The following is a 23669-nucleotide window of genomic DNA, read 5'->3' on the forward strand; positions in this document are numbered from 1 at the left end:
ATTTGATATTGGATGTTACTGAAAAGGCCAAAAAACTATTTTTCTCCTAGTTAAACCTACAGAAAGCACATTCATATGAAAGACACTAACATGCAAGCACAGATTTCCCTAATAATGTGACAAAGTGAAAGAAAAACAGAAGAGGATTTTTACTCTTTATAGTTAAGAAGGATTGAATAAATTAATTTTGTATATCCCAGTGGCTACAAACTAAAATGAAAAATGTATCCTTAGGCAGCTAATGTCCTCCTTCTCACAGGGAGAGAAGAGTAAGCTACATTTCTAGAGGACTGTTCTCTTATCTAGCTGGAAGTGATTCATACAGTCCCACCTAGCTAAGGCTGCAGTTTAAGGCAGGCTTCCCAAGGTCCAGCTGATCTCTGGTGCAAAGCCCCTGAAGGATTTAGCAACAGAGACACAGACAGCCTGGCCTCTGTCTGCTTCTGATATCTGCTCCTATGGCAAAGCATGAATATTCAGATTTAAGGGGCCAAGTGGAGGGCTGCCCAACCTGGCGGTGCCTATTGTGGCTATCGCAAAGCAGGGCCCTGAGGTGCAGGAAGATTCTCAAGGGCAAAACAAGTGAATTTAGCTGGAGCTTTCCTAGAAATGTCACCTGGGACTGTGAAGAGGTCAAACAAAAGTCATAGACTGTGACTCCATGCAGAAAGGTAAAAAGAATAGAGTGTAGATGTGAAAACCAGGAGAAAGATGTAAAGTTAGTGAAAGCAGTAGAAATATCCGTCTACCAAGGCCAAGTTTAAATATTCTAGACAATTCCATGCAACTATTTCTGGATTTTTTCCTTCAGCCTTGGAAAGATCACTTCAAAGGAAAAGAAGTCACTAGATAGGCTTTCCCCTCTCTCAAGATTTGTCTCAATTAAGAGCCCTGTCTGAGCAGCTCCAGTTGTGGCTTTCTCCTACCTTTAGTGTTTCCCTGTGCTGACCTCTCAGGTCCGTTGCTAGTGCTACATGAACAGCAGAGAAATAGAAACAGTGAAAGAGAAACATTCCTAACCAAGTTTTCTGAAACTTACCATCTTGTGAAGAGACATCAAATACCTCCTGTCTATGCTAACAAGTTATTAAAAAAAGAAAGTGCTTGGGTAGGAACAGATATAAACCACACTTTTTTACTCTCACTTGTTACCACAGAGATTCCTGCAGTTATGGGGGACATCTGTCACTATCTGTCACTACAAGCATGAACAGCCCTGGAACAAAATCATATCTCAAAACCTAAACTCAAACTTTCTTTAAATAATCCTCCAGAAAAAAAAACAAAAACAAAAAAACCCCAAAGCAAACAACAAACAAACCCACAACAGCTAATGCAAAACAAACTCTATTCAGGCTGGAAATAACCAGAACAGAACAAGTCCAACGAGGAAAGAGAACCTGCAGCATTCACAGCTCATAGAATGGGTTTAAGCTGCATGAAGGATAGGAGGGGAGTGATCAGCCAGCTCAGGAGTGGGATTTCATTTGCAAACAATTTCCAACTGGAGCTGTGACCAGTGTGTTGTGCTCTGCATAAGGCAGTAGCCAGAAGTAGCAAAAAAAAATATCTAACAACTAGCTAGAAGCCACAGAAAAAAATTTAACAATGCCAAGTAGCTAATTAGCAGATGCTATCAAGACCATGCAAGAGTGTGATAACGTATAATTAAAGACATTGTTCAGCCATTTCCAGGACTCTCCCTTCTGGAGAAGCAGCTAGTAATGCCTGGGTGGTTTCATCAGATTCTCACTATGGGCAGCCACTCAAAGTCAAAACTGGCTGCACACCCTCCCAGCTTTTCCAGGACAGTGAACTGAAGAGAATGTCCTCTTCCTCTCCCATCCTCACCTCATGCCTCTTGTACAAAGGAATGGAGGGACATGGGAAAAGCATCACACTGTCAACGTGCCAGTACATAAATTCTGAGAGAAGCTGCTTGCAGTTTAGATTCTCTCTTCATGCTAAGCATTTAGTAAAACTCGCAAAGGGTTCTTCTCACCCTGTAGATAGACAGTAGAAGCACAGGTAGAGTCCTGTGCAGAGACCTACAGCACACTGAGGGCAAAATTAGGAATAGAGCTGAGATCTGTCTCCTGATTGTGTGCCCTGCCTGCAGAGGCTTCAGCCACAAAATTACATTGGAGTGATTTGAATAAGAGGAAATGCCCTGCCCTTGGAAAGGGCCCCAAAGACAGCTCAGAGAAGAGGTGAAAGCAGTGTCTCTCATGCAAGGAGGCTAACCTAGAGGGCAGTCAGATTCTGTCAGACAGATCAGTTTGGATTAATGAATTTAAGGTAGCTGCCACTATAAACCCAAAGCGTTTATCCTGGGCCACAGCGTACGAGATGAAGAACAATACTTCTCTAGGAACCAGTAAATACCGTATTTCCCAGTACTTAATAAGTGAATATTCTATAATACCACAGCCAAAATGTACTACTTATTATTAATGTGTCATTATATGTGACTATTCCATGCAAACATGCCCATACCTCTTTAGGATATACTAGCATTGCTAATGTAAATAAAAACTCAACATAGTCAAGTTAGTCAAAGTGTAAGAAACTGAACCCACATATTAAATAATTTTCATGTTAGTCACACATGATTACATGGAATTTTGCCAGCATTGGAAGAAGCAGGCAGGAGACCTTCTAACCACATTGTACACATGTATTTGGCTTTTAAAAATAACTGGAATTAAAAATGATTGCATAATAATTGCAACATGTTTTGTAGCTGCTGAGCTAGCATTGCTGGGGTAGTTTAATTTTCCTGGTTTTATTGGTTTTGTGCAAGTTAAATTCTCAGCATTAACTACATTACATTAACATTGGTGTGTGTGTTTTTTGTAAGAAAAAAGAGAGGAAACAATGCTGGCACGATTGCTGTTCTCAAAGGTAAAACACATGCAAAAGAAAGTGGCCAAGACAAGGACCACAGTTTAACAGAATAAAGTATGCTACTGGAGATAATCAAGTGTATTTGTTTAATAACAACACTTGCCACTATTACAATAATGACCTAAAGTTTTGAAGTGTCCATTTCCTCCTTGTTCTGTTTGCCACTTCAGAAGGTGTGGACATGGTTGAGAACAGAGAAGATAAGAGCAATCACAGATATCGAAGTCTTTCTCAGATGGGGACTGTTGTGGTGAGCAGGACAGAAGATGAACACAACACGGTGGGAAGATGGCTAACAACTCTGGCAGGTCTCACCTGGTGGTAGGGTAGGCAGAGGCTTACCAACTCACTTAACAGGACAATTTGTAGACAAATGGTTTACAGTTCCTTGCATAGTTGAAGGTCGCTGTGATCTTTTTGGTGAGATAATGAGGTGGTTTGCCATCTGTTTGCCAGAAGACTCAAGAAAGGACGCTCTGGATGTTCAAGTACAGAAGTTTGGCCTACACAGAAAAGAGGCTTCTGGAGCACATCCAGTAAAGGAGTACCTTGGCAGAACTGTAAAACCCACTTGTGGTTTTCTAACCCCTAAGTTCCTGTGTAACCAAACACTACACTGGCTATTTATTTGGAGATTTAAACAAGAAGTCCCCCACTTTTCTCTTTCTTCTGAAGCAGTCCTTCCTTCCTAGGGTGTCTGAGAAAGGACAGTAGCAATATACAGCAGCTTTGGAGAGAACTGAAGCACAGGACTTGGAGTGAGTCCAGAGGAGGGCTACGAAGGTGATCCAAGGCCTGGAGCACCTCTCTGATGAACACAGGCTGAGAGCTGGGGGTTGTTCTGCCTGGAGAAGAGAAGGCTCTGGGGAGACTATAGTGGCCTTCCAGTGCCTGAAGGGGCTACAGGAAAGCTGGGGAGGGACTCTTAGAAGGCCATGGAGTGACAGGACAAGGCTAATGGCTTTGAACTGGAAGAGGGGAGGTTAGACATTAAGAGCAAATTCTTCAGTATGAGGGTGGTGAGACACTGGAACAGGTTATCCAGGGAAGCTGTGGCTGCCCCTGGACATCCCTGGAAGTGTTCACGGCCAGGCTGGATGGGGCTTGGAGCAACCCGGTCTAGTGGCACCTGTCCCTGCCCATACAAGGGAGGGGTGGAACTAACCTTTAAGGTCCCTTCCAACCCAAACCACCTTTAGGGTTCTACAGCTCCTCTCCACGTGCTGAAGCGCTTGTGCTCTTTTGAAGAACCTGACGTCACTTTCTGCCCCTCCCCCCCATCCCTCCCCCCTCTCACCTTGTCTCTCGAGGAGGCCAGATGGCGGCCAGATGCGGGAGGCACTTGACGCCCACCTCCCTCACATCCCCTGCCGCGGGGGCTGCACGGGGGGCGGGGGCTGCACGGGGGGCGGGGGCTGCACCGGGAGGAGGGGGTTGCACCGGGGGGGGGCGGGGGGTGCACGGGGGGGCTCCCGCGGCCCCTCCCGCTCCCCGCCCCTTCCCCCCCCCCCCAACCGCCCAACGGACGGGCGGCCCCGCGCGCCGCCGCGTGACACCCCCCCCCCCCCCCACCTCCCCAACCCGTGGCGAGCGCGGGGCTCCGGCCCCGCCCCTGGCGCGCGCGGGGAAAGAGAGGGGGCGGGGCCGGGGCGCCCCCCCCCTCCCCTCCCCCTCCCCCCGGTGCTCCGCGGGGGGCCGGAGCCCCCGCGGTCACGTGGCCGCGGAGTGATCTCACGCCCCCCACCCCCCGCTCCCTCTTCCCGCCCTACCCGCGCGGGGCGGCCCCGTGTCCCGCTGCGCGCGCTCCGCCCCTCCGGCGACCGGCTCGGCTCGGCGCGGCAGCCCAAGAGCGATCGTGGCGGGACGCGGCTCGTCCGTGAGGTGAGCGAGGCGCGGCGCGGCGCGGCGGGAGGCGGCGGGAGGCACGAGGCGGGCTGCTGCGGAGAGGGGTCTTTGTATGCGGTGCCCACCTCCCCCCACCGCGGGGGCTTTGCTGCTGCTGCTGCCGCCGCCGCTTTGGGACGGCGCTTCCCCGGCGGAGCCCGAGGGGAGGAACCGGCCCCGCGGAGTGGCAGCGGGAAAACTCCCTTCGCTTCGCCCGGCGCTGGCCCCGTTTTCCCGGTGCGGGGGAGCGGAGAGCACTGGGCAGCCCGTCAGTCGCTGCCGCTTTCCCGTGTCTTCCCTCTAGCGCTAGTTCCGTCGGTTTTCCCGCTGCCCTCGGTGCGGGACGGGGGGTGACAGCTGTCTGCCGCCGCCAGCAGCAGCGTCACCGGGGCGCCGGTTCGCTCCCCCGCCGCCGTCGGCCCGTGGATCTCGGCGCGTCCCTCCGCCTGGAGCGGAGCTGCGGGGCCCTCCCGGTCCCTGGCAGCCCCGGCCGGGCTCGGGCCCCTCCTCGCCCCCTGCTCCCCCCGGGCAGCCCCGGCAGGAGCCAGACTGGCCTCTCCAGGGGACGCCGTCCGGTTGCCTCTCTCCGGTAAAAAAAGGTGGCCTCGTGTGTGGTGCGGTCCGGGCGCTGGTGCGGGGCCGCGTCTCCCCGAGCCTTCAGGGGGAGCTCGGGAAGGGGGGACGGGGCTGCCGACCGGGCCCCCGGGGGGGCGGCAGCCGGGCCTGGCTCCGCCGGGTGCCCCCGCGCCGGGGCTGTGCCCTCCTCTGGCAGGGAGGGGGCTTGGGAGGGCTTTTTTGGTAGCTCTTGGAGGGAAAACAAAAAAAAATGAAGTAGGCTGCGTTAGGAATCGAATCGAGTTGAACCGGGAACCTGTGCTTCTAACTTCCATCAGCAGGAGAAAGGTTCTTTCCCTTGCACAGTGGTTGGCAGCACAAACCTGCAGGCTGCTGCTGCTGCTGCCACTTGTGACAAGACTTAAGTTTCTTCCCTGTGAAAAGACTGGTTAAATTCTGCTTTATCAGCAGTGCAGGGTCTTAACAAATTCTCCTGTTTGTTTCTATAGTGACTGTGAGCATGCCTGTTACAGAACTGATAGAAAATACTTGTCTAGAGGTGTGAGCGCTACTTTGGTATAAGGTGTAGTCTCATTTCTTTTTCTTTTCTTTTTTTTTTACTTTATCCCAGCGACTAGCAGATTGGTGTGTGTAATTAAAAATAAATAAATGCCAGAAACTACACATCATTTTAGAAGGGCCTTCTGGTGTAACTAGGAGTAAATGAATTTAGTAAATATCTGTCAGTGACCTGCTTGGCTCTTGTCTTGGGATGTTGCTGGAAGGCTGTCAATGAGATTGTATTTACTAATAGGAGAATTACGTAACAGCCGTACGAACCAGAGAGAAATGGCATTTGAGTAGAGAGAAGCTTGATGTGAGCCCAGGGTTGTCTTGAGTTGAAGCCAAGCTCAGTGTCAGTCGCTGTGAAGTAGCAGACGTCCATCCGAGTCCCTTCAAGTATTGGCCCAGTGTTACTCTCTTCCCGTTTCCAAGAGTACATCTGCTAGCAAAGCAGTAAAATGCTTCCTCCTCCTTTTTCCTTCCCTGAACCAAGACATGGATAGCATTGAGTGTGGAGAAGAGACTAGGTGGGAGGCTGCTGGTCTCGTGAAGTGATGTAAGCATTTCACAAGAAAGTTCACTTGCCTCATCTCTTCTTTCTTATTCTTTCTGTATCTTCTGCACTATGTTGCTTTTCTTCTCACACTCTTTAATGAGGAGGTTGTGCCTCTCTTGAGGGAGAAGCAGTGCCTGGAGAAACATGAAAGCTATGTTCTTGTGTGAGATGTTGACAATTTGTAAGTCCTACTGCAACAATACCCTGCTCACATTCCTCTTGAGAGCTTATTGTGGGCTTGTTTGTTTTGCACAGGGATAATGCTTGAAATAACTAGAGGAAAAACAAGCAAAACTAGAACAAGTAAATTTAAAGCTTTAGTGTTTTGCTTAATGGCAGAGATAGTAGACTACTGAAAATCCCAAGGCAGGAGTATAGCAATCTGTAACGTCTGAGGTTATAGATTCAAATAACTGGCTCTCCTGCTGTGTCCATACTTCCTGCATATGTCCATACTTCCTGAAGCCTGATCTCTTGCCTGCATTCCTTGGAGTTGCTGTCTGGGTGCTTGTGAATGCACATAGGTCATAGCTGTGCATTTGAGGTAGCTAGGAGCTTGTTGTCAGAGTGGTTAGTCCTGGCTGCTCTTGACATTTTGAGGGTCATCTAATGATGCACTTCTAGAGTGCAAAGGAAGTAGAGCAAATAACTGTACTTCAAGCAATTAAATTAGCACTCTCATACTGACAGAAGTATGAGTCTGGCGAAGTGTGGAAGCAACTGAAGATCTCCACTGGCGCTTAGGACTAGCTACCAGTCTAGGTACTTGCTGATAACTGCTGGAGTGGAAGGAAGTACAGGAGAGTGAAAGAAGGCATTTTGGTTTTGTGCCTAGAAGCCATTGTTGGTATTCAAAATACTATAAAACAAGGTATGTGGGTTTTTTCACCTGAATCTGTAGTGGGTATGGCTGAAGTGGAGAGCCAAGGAGCCAAATTTCTTCAGTCATTACAACAGAAGAAGAATTTGTGTGCTGGTCTGTGTATGACTAACTTCAGTAGCTGAGGATGCTCCACTTCTTTTTTTGTAACTGCATCTGAATTCCTGTACTTTTTTTGAGGGGTAGAAGCACACACAACTGTTTTTTCAGTTCTGGGTAATATTTTAAAAGTTACTGCATATTCACCAACTACTTTTCCCCAACCAAGAGCATAGAAGCTGAAGAGGGGAGTTGTGGTATCAGCACAGTCTCTGAGGTTTTCAGTAGAATACCCTTCCAAGACCTTTAAAAATGTATAAGGGCAGAGTTTATGGGACTGGGGCTTGCCAAGTGTCTTGGATGAATTAAATTGATATTGTTGGCTGCCTGACTCCTGCCCTAATAGGTGACTGTTCTGCCTTAGGCTATTTCAGAATATTCATCCATATAGTCAAGGTTATGTCTTTTCACAGATTACGTGTTGTGTCTGTACAGATTGTCGTGTTTGTTCATTTGGGAACACATTTAGTCGAATGGTTGATATGCTGTATTAGGAAGGGAGTTAAATATGAGCAAGTAGTAGCTGTTTTTATCCATGTGTATTTCTCATTTAAGAGCTGGCATTTCACAAATGGGACTGTGTGTAATTTTTCTCTATTTCTGGTTGTAGCTGGGTGCTTCAGTTCCAATCTGGCCTGGTTGGACTAAGTGTGGAACATGGAAAAGTCTTCAGGATTGCGACATAACAAACCAGAGAATGTGTTCTCAAATTTGAGGGACACCTAGGGGGAGGCCTTTCTGTTTTAGCGACAAGGAAATTGAAAGCAGAAAAAGACAGCAGTATGTCCCAGAACATGTGGCAAGTCTTGCCTCTTTTACTGTGCTCTCTCCAGCGGGCTGGATGTGTGTTGACAAACACTTCCAGACAGAAGAACTGGAGTAAGAACAGAGCGAAGTTATATTGATTGAGTGAATGACAAATTTGCCCGGACTTCGCTTGATCTTGGATTTTGCCTGGAGTGCCGGCTAATATGCCAAGTAAACAGATCAGGGCAATGTTACATCTTGATTTTTCTCTAATCTTCTTCTGTAACTCCCTGTGTCCAAGGCTTTGTTGATGAAGGCTTTCTTCTAGCTGTCTAGAACTGCTTTTGAAAAGGACGTTTAACAAACTGCACAGATCCCCCTCATTGACAGGCTTGCCTGGGTTTGTATTGGTTGTGTAACATCCGCAAAGATTGGTACTGGTTCAGCTGAATCCATTAAAAGTTTAACATTTCCAAATTCTGAATATGAAAAGGAAGTCTTAAGAGTAAGGAGTTCATGCAAAGCGCTATGGAGGGAGGAGCAATAGCTGTAGATTTGTTACTGATGCAGTATCTGGGGAGCTTTAACTTTGGGGCTCAAATGCTTAAATTTGTACAGTTCAGCACATCCTTGCCAGTGATTTGTGAACAGAGAGGGGGATTGTACTAAGTTACCCAAGGCCCTTGATATCTCTGATGTCTGATTCTGTTTAGAATGGGATTAACTGTACATAAATCACTCCCACTTGTGTGTAGTCCTTGGGCTTCTCAGTGCATTTTTCAGTGTGTTTTCTTTAGTAAGTAATAGTAGATTAACCAAGCCAAGAATTATTTGTCTTTATAGGTGACATTAAGTTTAAAAAAATTCTGTTCCATATGACTTGCTATGACAGGAGGATGGGTTACTCAATATGGAAAAACTGAGCTGTGCTCATAAATAGTGGAGAAATGTTCCCATTGCTTTTGTTCACATCATATGTGCTTCTCTGCTTCTGCCTGAGAAATAGAGAGAAGAATATGCATTTATGTGTGTACAAAGAGGCTGGGTAATGGTTTAATGCCTCCAGGTGATCCTGTGGTTTTGGCAGTACTAAGGAGAAGCTTGGGTTTAGGCATGCACTTGGTATTGAGTACTAGGTCAGGTGAGCTTGGGCATGCGAACCGTTTGAAAAGTTGAGTGCTGAAGGTGGGGAGCAGAAGAGATGCTAGTAGTGTGGATTCCTCTGGCTGCTTTGAAGATGCCTCTTTGTCTGCTCTGTAGTGCTGATTGCCACAAAGGCTTACGCTTCTGGATCACAGCAGGACTGTGAGTTAGAAAGCGATCATCCAGAGAATAAACACTCATGTTGTGCTTTGGGGGAAGATGCTTCTGGGGCCTTGCATTTTCCTGTTAGCACAGGTGTATTCGTACAGAGGCGTAAGTGTATCATGACACTGGTATTCTTCCAGGATTTTTTTTTTTTTTTTTTTTTTTTTTTTTTTTCCTTTCGCCTCCATGCTGCTAGGTCATGCGTGGAGTCTCTGTTTTTTTCCTGTAACCTCACAAGGTTAGAAAAAAACATTTTCAAGTATTTTGGGGAGTGGAAATCAGTTTGATGACATGAATTGTGCTTTGCTGCGGAAGAGCACTGTCTGAGATGGAGGCTTCTTAGAGTGTTCTGAAAGAGGTGCTAGATTTTTAACACCTAAATTAATTTACTTCAGCCCCATATCAGTAAAGGGTAACTGTCATTGGCATGAACTGTGTGCACAGTGTATGGTTTTGCTGTAAACTTGTAGTTTTACTTAATAAAACTAAGGCTGTTTCCCCTGTTGCATCACTGGCTCTTTGGCCATTCAAGGAGGTAATTGTAACATTGTTTGAAAGGCTTTGCTCTGATTTTAATGTAATTTAATGAAAGGGAAATAAAAAGTCAGTATTGTTTACTATAGCTTTCATGAATCTCGCTGTAAATGAGTGGGGAAGATTATCCTAATCTGTTTCCTACATTTAAACCCAAAGATTGTATTGTGTATTAAAACGCAGTTTCAATGAAATTACTGAGGGCAAAGATTACAACCACTTCAATGTCTCTTGTTTTAACTAGATAGGTTTACCACCAATCTAAACATGTTTTTTGTGGCTTATACTCCTGAAAGCTGTTTCTCAACATTAAGATGAAGAAAGGCGAGATAGAGGACTAGATGTTTAGTTTTGGAGATAATGGTTAAAAGCATGTGATCAGCATTAGCTGTTGATAATAACTGGAGTTAAGCAGTTCTTTACTGCTAACTTGCAACTTGCTACACCTGCAGAATTACAGCGTTCAGTATTTATTGCCACATTTGTTCTGAAACTGGGGAAGTGCCACTACTAGTAGAGATTGCTGCTTATTAATACCTGTGATTCGTTGCAGAAATACTGCTTTGAAGTGACTTGATGCTCCCTAGTGAATTTCTGGTAGTTGTTTCCTATCTTGTAAAACAGGAGTGTGTTAATGGTGCTTCCTTTATCCCACCTCTGGCAGATGAACAGTTGTCATAAAGCTCTGTGGAATCAGGAGGCTGACCAATTTTTGCACCAATTCCAATAATTACACCCTCTGAGAGGTGACTTCCCCCTTTGAACAGTGCCAAGAAAAGGCAGCCCTTACTGCTTCACGGTTTTTTATCTCTACAGCTTAAGGATTATGGGCATTGTAATGCACAACCTGTAATCTTAGTGTTTGTGTTTAACTGTGCCTTATGGAAAAAGCAGATATGTGACACGTTAAATTTGAGAATGCCGTTTTTGTGTGCTTGTGCATGCTTTTTTAATTATGCTGAAGACTAGTTTCACATTCAGTGTATAAAATGCACTTGCGCAAGAGGTGAAATATCCTGTGGGAAAAATAAGTTGGCTTCTAATAGAAACACAACTCACCTCCCTTCCTCCTTCCTCAAGACAGGGAAAAGTAGCATATTAAGAGTGCTTGCAAAACTTACTAATTAGACTTACAGGTTCCTCATAAAAAAGAGTCTAGCTTTGCAGCTGTTCTGTGCATATGCCTACAAGGAGCTGTCATCTCCCCCATAGCTGTGTAGTTGAGTACTTTATCTTCCATGGGATCTGTAACAAATATTTCGTTCATGGGAGCCAAAAAAGCTGAGGGAGTGGGAAGGGGAAAGACAGCCTATAGCAGACAATTCTTTGGCAATCTGCATGGGAGGAAAGACTTCTTGTTTTCAATTCCCCATGCACAATACTTCTTTATATTTCATTTCAACTGGTCTAATTAAACTGTTTACCTTCTTAGCCAAATATATTTAACTTTTAAAACCAAGTTTTGTTGAGTTTTGTGGGGTATTGTAGGATGCTTCTCAGCTTTTGAAGTTCCTTAAAGTTGTGGTTTTGTTTTGTTTTTCCCAAAAGTTTTAAAAATAGTTTGTTTTTTTGTCCTTAATTTTCTTTGTTTCTTTTTTTTATTATTATCTGTAATAGAATTTGTCTTGTCTATACCCTGGCATTTCTGATCTTTGCGATGCTCATCATCTTTGGTGGTGTTAAGAGAATGATTTAGGCAATTACTGGGGTCTTGCTGAGATTCAGGCTCCTTTTCAATGCAGGTTCTGACAGCTGTGCAATTTAAACACTTCATTCAAGGTTTAAGTAGATGTAACAGAAATAAAATGGTGTGCTTCTCTCAGGGCAACCTAAAATAATTTATTCTTTCTGATTGTTCAAAACTTGCTTTAAAAAAAAAGTATCTTTTTTGTTACGATTTTACAGATACATTATTCAGCCCAGGAAAAAGTGAAGAAATTTTCACTTAAGCAAGTAACAACTGTCACTTAAGCCAGAGAGAGAAAAGCTTCTGCACTTGTCTTCTTTCATTTCTTATTGCATGCTAAAGAGTTAAACAAAATAACACAAGCCCATTTTCCTTGAGATACAAAACAAGAACTTTGAATGAAACCCCTCACTCACATACCTGAAAGAAGTCGGGAATCTGATACGTTTTCAGGATGACTGTTTAATTAGACTTAAGGTCATTTAGTTAGATTTAATGATATTTTAACAGCCTACAGAATTACCCCAGCAGGATTACCTACTGGAGGTATGCATTCTGTGGTAAATGTATTTGTGTGTATGTGGCATATGAGATTTTTTGTTTGTTTTGGGCTTTTTGAAGAGCTGTACTTATGTTTGTCTTAAATGTCTGTCAGATAAATACGGGGTTAAACTAAATTCTGTATTTACTTAGCACTAATAGCTTTTCCTGAGTGGTACTTAGTGTTGTATTTTGTGGAAGCATTTACATGTATTCTACCAAGAGTATACTGTGTAGTTCCATTTTAAAACTCAAGAGTAGAGTGATCATGTAGAACATAGCAACTTGCTTCATAATACTAGGAGATTTTCTTTTATGAAATGATTGAATCTCACTTTGCTTATCAAACTGTAATCTACTGTTCCTGAAGAGTGAAGTGAAACATTACTGACCCTGCATGACCTATTTGAATTTATGCTCCAGTCCCCATTTCAGCTATTTATTTATCTGGCTAGACCCGTAATATTTTTTCTCCTTTTTTTTCTAGGGTGGAGGAAGGAAGTTTATACAGCTGAACATCCTTTACTTTAAACTGTTCCTTCAGAAGGAATTTGTGTAAGAGCTAGAACTTGTAGATGAGAGGGGCTGGCTGTTCCAGTGAGCGTACTGTCAAACTAGAAATTTGCAACATTTTTGCATAGATTACTTTGCCCAGTACCCGATCTATGTTGCTCTTTCATTGTTTTTCTGATCTGCTGTAGAAAAAAAGCCACATGGCGATGCTTCTTCAGCATGCTGTTTGTTGTCACGTTTGTCTTGATAGTATGTGGTATATTGAAGCTTTCTGTAGGAAACTGTCTTAAGCATTGGCTCCCTGTTCCCTTGTGAGAGTTTGCAGCTTGTCTGTAATGTTAGTTGTGACAGTGCTCTGTCGGATTGAAAACAGCTATGTGTTTTAAGAATACGAATACAGTTTCTTATGGGGAAGAGCATAAAACAATTCTTCCAGTGATAATCTCTGTTCTTGCTCAGGTGGTTCTGTCTGCTGTGTTGTGTTGGGCTGTCCTAGTATTTGTCATTCATCGTTTAATTTGGTTAGTGGTTTGACTTGTTCATACAATAGTGGTGGTACATCTGCTGCCCAGTGTAGACCCATGGTTATAGGATAGTGAAGTTTTAATGAATTACTTTGCATACTTATTTCTGCTTTTGCCACTTTACAGATGGCTGTCCTGATGATAATGTTAAAATAGGCAGTGGGCAGAGAAATCTGCTTCATGTATGAACGTGTCGGTACTTGTTATATTAAGAGGTAGCTAGCATAACATGATACACACTTGACTTTTTGGTAATGATTTACTCTCTTCTTCTGTGGTGAGACTTAGGCTTGCTTTTAAGTTTGAAGAAACATAAAGTTTCCCATAGCTGGCTGTTAATCTTTTTTTAGAGCTTGAGGGCTAAATCCTCAAAGGGCGATATAGGTATGCAAATTCAATTCACACTTGGCTGCCAATGAACTGAATGGCATCAAGTTGGAATCTTATTTTTCTCTCCTTTTCTGTTTAGATATTGAAGAAGAATAAAAAACTCCTCAAGGGTTTGGAAGGTTGAATGTGATCAGCATGAAGAGCTTAAAAGCAAAGTTCAGGAAGAGTGACGTAAGTATTTCTGCTCAGTTTGGCTGCTTGTTTCCATGCTGGAAACAAGTTCTTCACTACCACCTTGATAAGGTTGTAGGTTAATGAATTACAGAGAAGAAAAACCTTTTCCAAGCACAAAGGCAACAGCTGATTATGGTATGGAGTAGGCTGTTTCTATTTGGAGTGCAATTCTCTGTCATGCAAATTAATAGTATTTCACTGCCTGGCTCCTTGTAACTGAATCATGCACATGAGTGGGGTCTGTAGAACTTCTGTTAGACTGTGCTGATGCCCAGATTGAAACTTTGTTCCAGGTAGAGGATTAAGCCTAGTTAAGGACTTTACTACCCAATTGTATTTCTGCCTAATCATAATACAGTTCTTATCAGTGTGGTGTTTGAGCACTTAACGAAAGGTCTCCTCAGTCTGTGGCAGGGTTTCTTTGTCAGCAAGAATATGGGAACCAGCTGTGCAATCAGAGCAGCTGTGGTTTATCAGTTCTAGCTCAACAGGAGGGGTGAATGTGAGGCTTGAGCAGCAAGCATGACAAATGTGGAGGTCCTACAGGAGATTCTTCAGAACTGCATCTAGAGAGACATTAGGCTGCACATCTTATATTGCCTCTTGCTGGTAGTGGTAGTACCACTGGAGCTTTAATTTGCCTAGTAAGCACACTTCCCTTGGAGCAGTGGAACTGCATTAGTCTTGTCCGGTTCTTGCCCTTTCCTGCTGTTACTCCTTCCAGCTTTTTGTCATGCAGTAATGTTAATGCTTGTTTGATACTGCAGTGAGCTCATCAGTGAAAAAGGTTACTTTGTACTTAATTGACTTTCCAGGTTCTGTGTGGAATTTGTAGCAAATCCCTATGATCTATGAAGAATGTCACGTTCCATCCTTCATCCTAAATTTGTGTGTTGCTTTGAAAGAAGTGAAGTATTGTTTGTCAGGGCCAGATTCTATGGGGTCTTAGAGCAGCCTTGTTTGGTTAAGATGTATTAGGTTTGAAAATGGAGCTTCGTCAGAAGTTTTGGTAGTCAGGAATAAAATTACACACTGCAATCAGGAGTAGCAGCGGCTGTGCTTTGGTATAAAAATGGTCATCTGGCACACCATTAGACTTGTGTCTTTAACCAGCTTGTAATGCACTTCAGTAGCTGGGAAGAAAGTAGAGATGCTGTTTTGATGTAGACTGGAGATGTGCTGGTTGCTGCTTTAAAAGTCTTTCGAGCGACAGGTTAGCATTTGATGGAGCTGCTGTATTGGCTTCCTACCAGCAGCACTGGTGGATGCTCCACCCCTTCATCTTAGCAAGAGCTCTTTTTAAATAGTCTGCTGCTATAAACGAAGTATGTCAAACAACTTTTGGGAGCAGAGGGAAACACTTCTGACTACTTTAGCAGTGTTCAGCTTTTGCTAGTCACCAGACTGAATCAGCTAGTGGCGCAATGTTTTGTGCCATGTCACAACAAATAAAAATGTCACAAGTCTCTACAGTTTTTAATCTAAAAGACTGTCATTCAATTTAGTACTGTTAGAATTTTGTGCTTATTGTTGCTGCTGTTGCAAGGAGTAACAGCAATTGCTATTTTGATTTCACCAATACCAGTAAAACATCTTATAGCCATCTGCATGAGTAATGAGAACAATCCTTTGGCTAAGATATGGACACACATGGTATTATTGAAGTTAGGTGTGTCTGTGTGTTGGGATGACTTGATTCACACTTATATGCTAGCTGGCCGGGGTGCTGCTCTAGAGCAAAGGCTGCATGACATGCCTGATGCAACTAGATCCTGCTGTAGGTAGTCCACCCACTGTTACAAATTGCACTGGTTCACTTATTCCTTACTTATCTGTCCTTGATAACTCACTCGTGCCTCTCCTCAAAACCAAGTGGAGTCTGAAGGAGTCTGAAAGTAGTTGCTGTTTTGATACTTCTGCTGTCTACTGGCTGGAGACAAAGTTGACCACAAAGGGTTTTTCAGATACCTAAAATTTAGATATGCAGCTTGAAGAGCACAGCAGTCTAAATCCGTGACAGTCTGGTTTCCTTTGTTTTGAAGCCAAACCTTAAGGGCATAATTCAGAACAGTCAACAGGAGCTGCTCTATATTTTGTGCAAGATAAGCAAGGAAAATTATTCTTCTCTTTAGTTTTTGGAAGCTGCCCTTAGGTATAGTTTGTGAGGAGGAGGAAGAGGTGGTTTTCATTGGAATTGGTCTTATTTGTATCTCAATTTATACAATGTGGTAGCTGTTATTGGATTGGGTATAAGAGTAAAGTCAAAAGGAATAGAGAGACCCTTTCTCATCCCAAATCCCACCACCTTCCTTCTGGGGAAATTTTTAATCTATTATGTAGAACTGAAGGTGTCTTGGGGGAAGGAATAATACCCTTCTCTTTAGTCTCACCATTAGCATAAAGAAATAAGGAGAGGGGGAGGAATGATAATAAGTCTTTAAGGTGTGTGTGAGAAACAGGAATTACAGATACACTTCTCCTGCAGTAAGGCTGATAATGTAAAACATTATGCTGGAATGCAGACCAATAGGAGTCTTCACTGATGTGGAAAGCTTTCTAGGTTGTTAGAGTGGCTGAATTGAAAGTGGGCACAACTGCTGATAGTCATGCATATGTTTCTGTGTGCCTGCTTGCAGGGCTTTGCTCTGGTGCTGGAGCTAAACCAGTCTTGCAGCTTCCAAAAGAGATGACATGACCCTGTTCCTTCTTATTTTATCTCTGCCTTTCTAGTTTTCAGGGTGTTGAACCCTGCAGTGAGTCAGTTCAGGACATAAAGTGCTGAAAAATTACTTTGTGGGGTATGTTTTAACTGATTGACTCTGCTCTGTCTCACCTTAGGGTCAGCCCTGAGTGGAATGGTGGAAGTAGGAGGAGCAGCAGGACATCCTTTTCTGCAGCTGTCACTTGGCTTAGCTGCGTTATCAAATCACACCCTGAGGTTATTGGCCTGAAAAGCACAGGGGTGGGCATTCCAGCAAGGGGGTTGTGGGAAAACACAAGTAAGGCTTCTAGTTCTGATATTTAGCGTAATTTATTTAGTCCACAGCTGAGAGATGGGAGTTTGACTCTTCTTAGATGGGAGAGTGACATCTCACTTCATACTTTTGCTGCTCAGCTGTCCTGTACCTCACCTGATTCACTCACTGTGTGTGTAAGCAGCTCCATTAACTGGAGAATCACTTTTCCTTTATAGACTTCATTGCTGTGAAATGCTTCTCATGCATGACTGTTGCCATGTGAACATGTATATTTGGAGTGGAGAAATTAGATTTATTGCTCTGTCTCAAATAAGTATTGTCAAAATTAGATGTGTAGTTACAGGAGGATACTTGCAGTCTAGAAATCTGTGAACAGGATGCCTAGGTGGGAGCAATTGCTGGGGCTGGAAGCCAAGTAGTAAATGTGCACCCTTCAAGAGTCTGTAGGCAAAACAATGGAAATTCCACTTATGTCTGGACAAAGTCTCTTCTGTCTGAGAACTTTATATTTTTTCACTCTTTCCTCATCTCTTTGCCTCCTCATCAAACTCAAAACCTACTCTCAGTAGCACCTAACATCTGACAGCTTAAAAAGATTCAAATTAATTGTTGCAAGAGACTATTACATGTAACACTTGAAAAAGTTGGTGTGGTAATATCAGGAACTATCATACCACTTCAAAGCTTGAATTTGTTGATAGACTGTCTGTAGTTCATTCACACAAGAGAATTAATATCTCTGCCTAGTAATACAGAACCTCTTCATGTATCTGCTTGGAAAATCAGAGTTTGAAATAACCCAATTAAAGCAAAAGCAGTGCCACTGATGCCTTATTAGGCCTCTTATTAATATTTGAGATTGAAGTGTTTTCTGTAGTAACTAGTTTGTGGCCTGACTTCAAAAGCATCTAGAATCTTAAACAGGCACATGAGGGCCAAGAGGATTTTCAAATATGCAAAGATATTTAGCCTGTCTAAACATGTTTTGTTTGCTTCTTAAATGTGATAAAATGCTCATCAACATTTTTAGTCACCTACACACATTTAAATACCCACCTATTTGGTGCTTAGATGTTGTAGAAACATAGGTGATCTGTTTAGGGAAATTTGTTTTTAACTGTGTTCTTGATTGCTCTAGAAAAGGCATATTGTGTGAAGGTAATGATGCGCTGGATTTTTTTTACTCCCTGACTTGTATTTGTGGCCAAATTTCTGAAAAGTTTTAGAACCATTTTCTGTGAGTATTGAAGATCAGCTGAAAAACATCTTGTAATTTGACAATGACCATGTTCTTTTAATTTCTGGATTGTTTACTGGACAAGAGGAAGATTAGAATTGGGATTTGTTTCTAAATATCTTCAATACTAAAGTATCCTCAATATTAAAATAATAGTGTCTTTTTAAACTGAAAATTGACTGTGCAGTTCAGCAGGAAAATGAGCTATTGTTAGAAGCAAAGCCAAGGCAGGCTGGGATTTCCCAACGCTCATTGCCAGCTCTAATTTCTGGTATTTCTGGAAATGCCTATTCATTGTACTATCATGTGGGGGTTCAAAAGTTTGCTGTTCTTACGAATGTTGCTGCTTTTTGGCCTGTGATATAGTTACTGTTCCATAAATCTCAAAATGATGAGACAGTTAGGTATGTTGTAGTATAAAATCTCAGTCTTAATCTGGACGCTGTGCTAATTAAGACTTGGCACTTCTTTTTAATGCCTGATGTTTTAAGCAGTAGGCTCCCATTCAACAGTTTTTAAAGTATAAAATGCTGTGTGGGGGTCCGGAACTGAAAGATTGCTGGGATACATTCCATTGGAATCACTGTGTTCTCATGTGCCCTGGACTGAATGTGTGGGAGAACAAAACTTGGGTGGGGCAACTTAAAAATGATAAAGCAGGTTTTCGTTTAAACAGCCCTTAAATTTTTTTATTCATGGAAAGCTATAATTACCCTGAAAAGCAGTATGAGATTTCTGAAAATTGTGCTATCCACTCTGTAGATATCCTCCTTTCTTTCAGGGTGATTGTGACAAAAAAAAAAAAAAAGCATACAGAGTTCACTCTGGCTAAAAAGTGAAATAGTGGTGTTGTCTGGCCACTTTATTCCATTATTTAGAAGATGAACTACTGAAATTTTATTTTTATTTAGGTGTTCTTTTTCTATCAGGTATTTAATTAAATAAGCCTTAAAACACACAACCATAGCTTTCAGTTTACTGTGTTCTTCAGTAATAATTTTGGATTCCACTATACAGTGTGAAAGGAAGAGATGATCTCTGGAGTGTATAGATTGTCCTCAACCATCTATTCTTTGGAAACGAGAATTTAACCTTCTCTCTTTCTTGAAACAAGTGCTGTGGTTCCTGCTTTTCCCTTTCTCTGTCAGGAGTCAAGGGTCCTACCTTTCTCCCCATTTTCTGTTCTGGAGCTGTTTGGTTTCATGCCTCTAGTTCTGGACAGCATAAGGTGCTGCTCTACTCAGCTTGCTCTCCCAGACAAAGCTTAAATGCTTTGTGCAGAAAATGAATTAGACATGTTCCGAGTCCTACAGTATATAAAGTAGTATGTAGATCTCACCTGCTGCCTGTTGCAGTCAGTTCAATGTGAGCCTCTTGGCACCAAGTAGTGTCTTCTCTTCATTATTAGCAGTAGGCAAGTGCTCAGGGGCTGCGGCGGCGGGAGGAGCCGCGAGGGCACTGGGTTCCCACGCTGCCAGCACGAGGCAGCCGCCGCTCGCAGCCAGTTTCCACTACCAGTTTTTTACTGTACCCCACCCCTGGTACACATGCAGGCACAGCAGTATTACCAAGAAGAAGTAACACCAGACATTCCCGAAGCCTCCAAACTGTAGCACGGTGAAATTGCCAGAGAAAGGAGCAGAGTAATTTTCTGAGGCACTTGAAAAATGAACGGAGAAATTTTGCATGACAGCACAAATGGTAAAATGGTTCCTGAATGCCTTAAGCCCATCTGCAGCCCAACTCCTCCAAGCAGCAAGTAATGCTTGACCACAGTAAGAAAACAAAAAACCAGGAACATACATCACAAAACCGTGAATCTCTGTCACAATGAAAGCCACGCCTATGTGAAAAATCACATTTTTCAGAATCCACATGAGAATTGCCATTTCAAAATTTTCTTTTTTTTTCCCCTCCAGTTTCAATTTCCAAACTTACAATCTTTCAAAATAAAAACTAAATTCCAATCCCCACGTTGGGCACCAATATTCTGTCCTGGTTTAACTATTAAAGCTGAATCCCAAAAACTAGAGGACAGAATTGCTGTCTATTACCCCCCACTCCACCCTCCCAAGGGAAGATAGAAGGGGAATAAGGAAGAGAGACTTAAACTTTGGAAATTGAAACTAGAAATAAATTTGATATAACATGAGGTAAAAGGGTAAAATGTGGGGGAAGAATAGACAAGTATTTATATACAAAACTGATCTCGACGATTGCAGGGAAATGGGAAAAACCTGGGCTGCTTCAGGGGAGACGCCCATGGCTCCTCACAGCACCCAATGCAGTTGTATTCTGGAGTGGACACATGGGAAGCTGAAGGAAGCAGCAGCAGCCCCATCAGGGAGAAAAGAGCAGGAAGGGAGAAGGGCCTGGCTTCCAGCTCTCCTGGCTTTTCTAAATTGTGACAGGAAGTGGGCGGCAATACTGACCCAGTCTTTCAGGGTCCTACAGTATGCCAGGGTCTCCCAAATCATAACAGACACGTGCTCAGAGTACTTCTAAAATTACTTTATTCATTTGAACTGTAATTCTGGTGCACCTGAGCCCTCTGCGAAGGGCTAGTATCAGCCTGCATGTTACGTAGCTTCTCTTCTAATGATGAAAGTAAAATGTAATGGAGAAGGCAAGTAAAGACCAATAGATAAGGGCAGGGGAAAACAAGGGAAAAAGAAAAGGTGAGGAGAGGTGGGATGGCTGAAATGGTAGGGTCAGAGTTACTATTTTTGTAGCTGTTTTGTGAAAAGGAATAACTGTGATGCCTGCTGATTGGCTATCTCTGAAACTGAAAGTACATAGCTTCGTCAGAGTGTTTGAAGATAGGTAACTTGCAGATAGTCTAGAAACAACCTACAGCATCTTCAGATGGTTGGGGCAGGAAGAAAAGGGAAGAGGTTAAATGAAAACCGTGCTGTGGTGTTTGGAATTATAGTAGAAGAACCTGGGTTGGAGTTGGCTTACTTTGAATAAACACATAGTTATTTCTTAAAACAGAATTACAATCTGTAGTATTGCAGAGAGCATCTTGGTTAGGTTCCCAGACAGCTGTTGTCAGCCTGTAATAAAATGTCATTGTTGATTTTAAATTAATGATTCCTTTGTTATGGACATGACATGTCAATGACATGCAGCTCCTGTACTGCTTTCCTTTTAGCTTCCACTGCCACCATGCTAGTGTCCCATCTGAGGTGAGGAATAATTTCTCATGTTATTATTGACCCTACAGTCATATTCTTACTTGTATTAAATGACATGGGGCTAATTACTCTTCTGTAAATATAGGTTAGGGAAGGGGAAAGATGTCTCTTTTCCAGGTGCTGCTTGCACAGGCCTGTCAACTTTGTTATCACAGGCTTCTTGATTGCTTACCCTTCTGGGTTTGGAGGCTGTGTGAAAGGAAACTTGGATTAGTCACTGGTTGGCCACAAAGGCTGTGCTGCGCTGCCAGCCTAAGCAGTGCCTGGCAGGCTGAATGCCTTGCACTTGTGTTCTGATCATGCCAGGATGGCTTGTTCGGCCATCCTTGTGTGATCCCTCATTAAAAGGTATCTATGTAAAACATTTGCAAAGATGAAGGGGAGGCCTCCCATTAAAAAATTGTTCTAAATGAAGTTAAAACCTGTAGTGTTACGGGCAGTAATACTCAAAATGCAGAAGATCCACAATGTAAAGCTAGTCAGTTACTTGACAGTTCACTACTAAATCAAATACCAAAATTAAACAGCATGATGAAGTATGGGTGACTAGGAAGAAGAAAGGCAAGTTGGCATGTTCAATTGCCATACACAACCTTACAAAGTTAATATTTTAAAATATATTGGTAACAAGAAGGGAATCTTTGTGTAGAGACATGGTCTTTGAGTCCCTTTAATTGGATAACAGAAGTTCAAAAGATTGAGTTTAGAAGAAACGGGAAAAAACAATTGTAATTTAAAAATGTATTTATTTATCTTTAGTAAGATTTAAATGTAGAGTAAAATAGGATAAATGAGCAGTCTGTGTATTCCTACTGTAGTACACTATTTACTCTCTCTTCCTTTTTGATACTACTCATGCCTAATCTGATATTAAAAAAGTTCTCTCCAGCTGTCAAAATTGTCAGTTAAAACACATGTAAAGAAGATGATTTAATTAGTGGTCCAGTCTTGTGTTTGAAGACTCTCATCTTTACTAAGAACAAAAACCAGTTCCCTGTGCATAGGTGCTACATTATTATCGAAAGAATATAACACCCATACAATTTACTTTATTGGAGATTTGAGCCATGTCATCCTACGCTTACATTTTGCGAGTCTATGTTTCAAGTTGCTGTATTCCAGCAATATTTTCTAGTTCTGTTCTTCAAAAAAGCTGATCTGATTGTGGGTAGTCCAGGCAAGTGCCCAGCATTAGTGACATGTTAAGTGCTTTTCTGCTCCTTGCCTTGCCACATACTTGCATCTCCTTGAGGTTCATGCCATGCCTGTTTCTGTGAAGCTTGTGCATAGAGGAGGATAAGGTCAGTGGCCATTCTTTCCAGGAGATACTGTGTGGTCTTTAGGGAGAGTTGTGACAGTTGAACTTGGAGAAATTCATTGGAGGTACTTTGTTCGAAGGTCAAGTTATTGAAGCACTGCATGGGGCAGGCAGGTGGAAGGAATGAGGATGAAGAGGCTTTTCTGTATTACACAGAATCACAGAATGGTAGGGGTTGGAAGGGACCTCTGGAGATATTCTAGTCCAACCCTTCTGCTAGAGCAGGATCCCCTAAACCACAATACACAGGAATATGCCCAGGTGGGTTTTTAATGTCTGTGGGGATGGAGACTCCACAACCTCCCTGGGCAGCTTGTTCCAGTGTTCTGTTACCTTCGGAGTAAAGAAGTATTTTCTCATATTCAGGTTAAATCTCCTTTGTACCAGTTTGTGACCATTACCTCTTGTTCACTTACTGGGCACCACTGAGAAGAGTCTGACCATATCTCCTGGCACCCGCAGTTTAGATAAATATAAACACTAATGAGATCCTCTCTTGGCCTCTTTTCTCTGAGCTAAACAGACCCAGCTCTCTCAGCCTTTCCTCATATGTTAGATGCTCCAATCCCTTAACCATCCTAGATGCCCTGTGCTGGACTCTTTCCAGTAGTTCCTTGTCCTTATTGAACTGGGGAGCCCAGAACTGCACACAGTACTCCAGGTGAGGCCTCAACAGGGCAGAGTAGAGGAGAAAGAGAACTTCCTTTGACCTGCCGGCCACATTCTTCTTAATGCACCCCAGGATGGAACTGGCCCTCTTAGCTGCAAGGGTACATTGTTGGCTTACTGTTGTACACCAGAACTCCCAGAGCTGCTTTCCTAACCTGTACTGGTGTATGGTGTTGTTCTTCCCCAGATGCAGTACTCTACACTTGCCCTTATTGAAGTTCATTAGATTTCTCCCTGCCCAGCTCTCCAGCCTGTCTAGGTCATGATGGATGGCAGCACAGCCTTCTGGGTGTGTCAGCCACTCCTCCCAATCTTTTCCTTTTGTCCAGCTCATTGATGAATATATTGAACAGGAGAGCTGCTCTCTTCTTATCAACACAGCTGTGAGAAAGTGCTTTCTTTTGGCTG

General features: G+C 43.1%; 1 protein-coding gene across 4 annotated transcripts in view; it reads left to right on the plus strand.

Moving 5' to 3' along the window:
• Window positions 1–4697: 4697 nt before the first annotated feature.
• RAI14 (retinoic acid induced 14) overlaps window positions 4698–23669 on the plus strand; it is an 82281-nt gene continuing 63309 nt past the window's right edge. For all 4 annotated transcript variants that reach the window (XM_051643189.1, XM_051643190.1, XM_051643191.1 and 1 more), the window contains exons 1-2: window positions 4698–4788; window positions 13768–13859. In XM_051643189.1, the coding sequence (XP_051499149.1) occupies window positions 13824–13859 (36 nt within the window). In that variant the 5' untranslated portion in view covers window positions 4698–4788; window positions 13768–13823. The remainder of the gene's footprint in view (window positions 4789–13767; window positions 13860–23669) is intronic.

The sequence above is a fragment of the Apus apus genome, chromosome Z (assembly GCF_020740795.1).
Source record: "Apus apus isolate bApuApu2 chromosome Z, bApuApu2.pri.cur, whole genome shotgun sequence".
In the NCBI taxonomy this organism is placed as follows: domain Eukaryota; kingdom Metazoa; phylum Chordata; class Aves; order Apodiformes; family Apodidae; genus Apus; species Apus apus.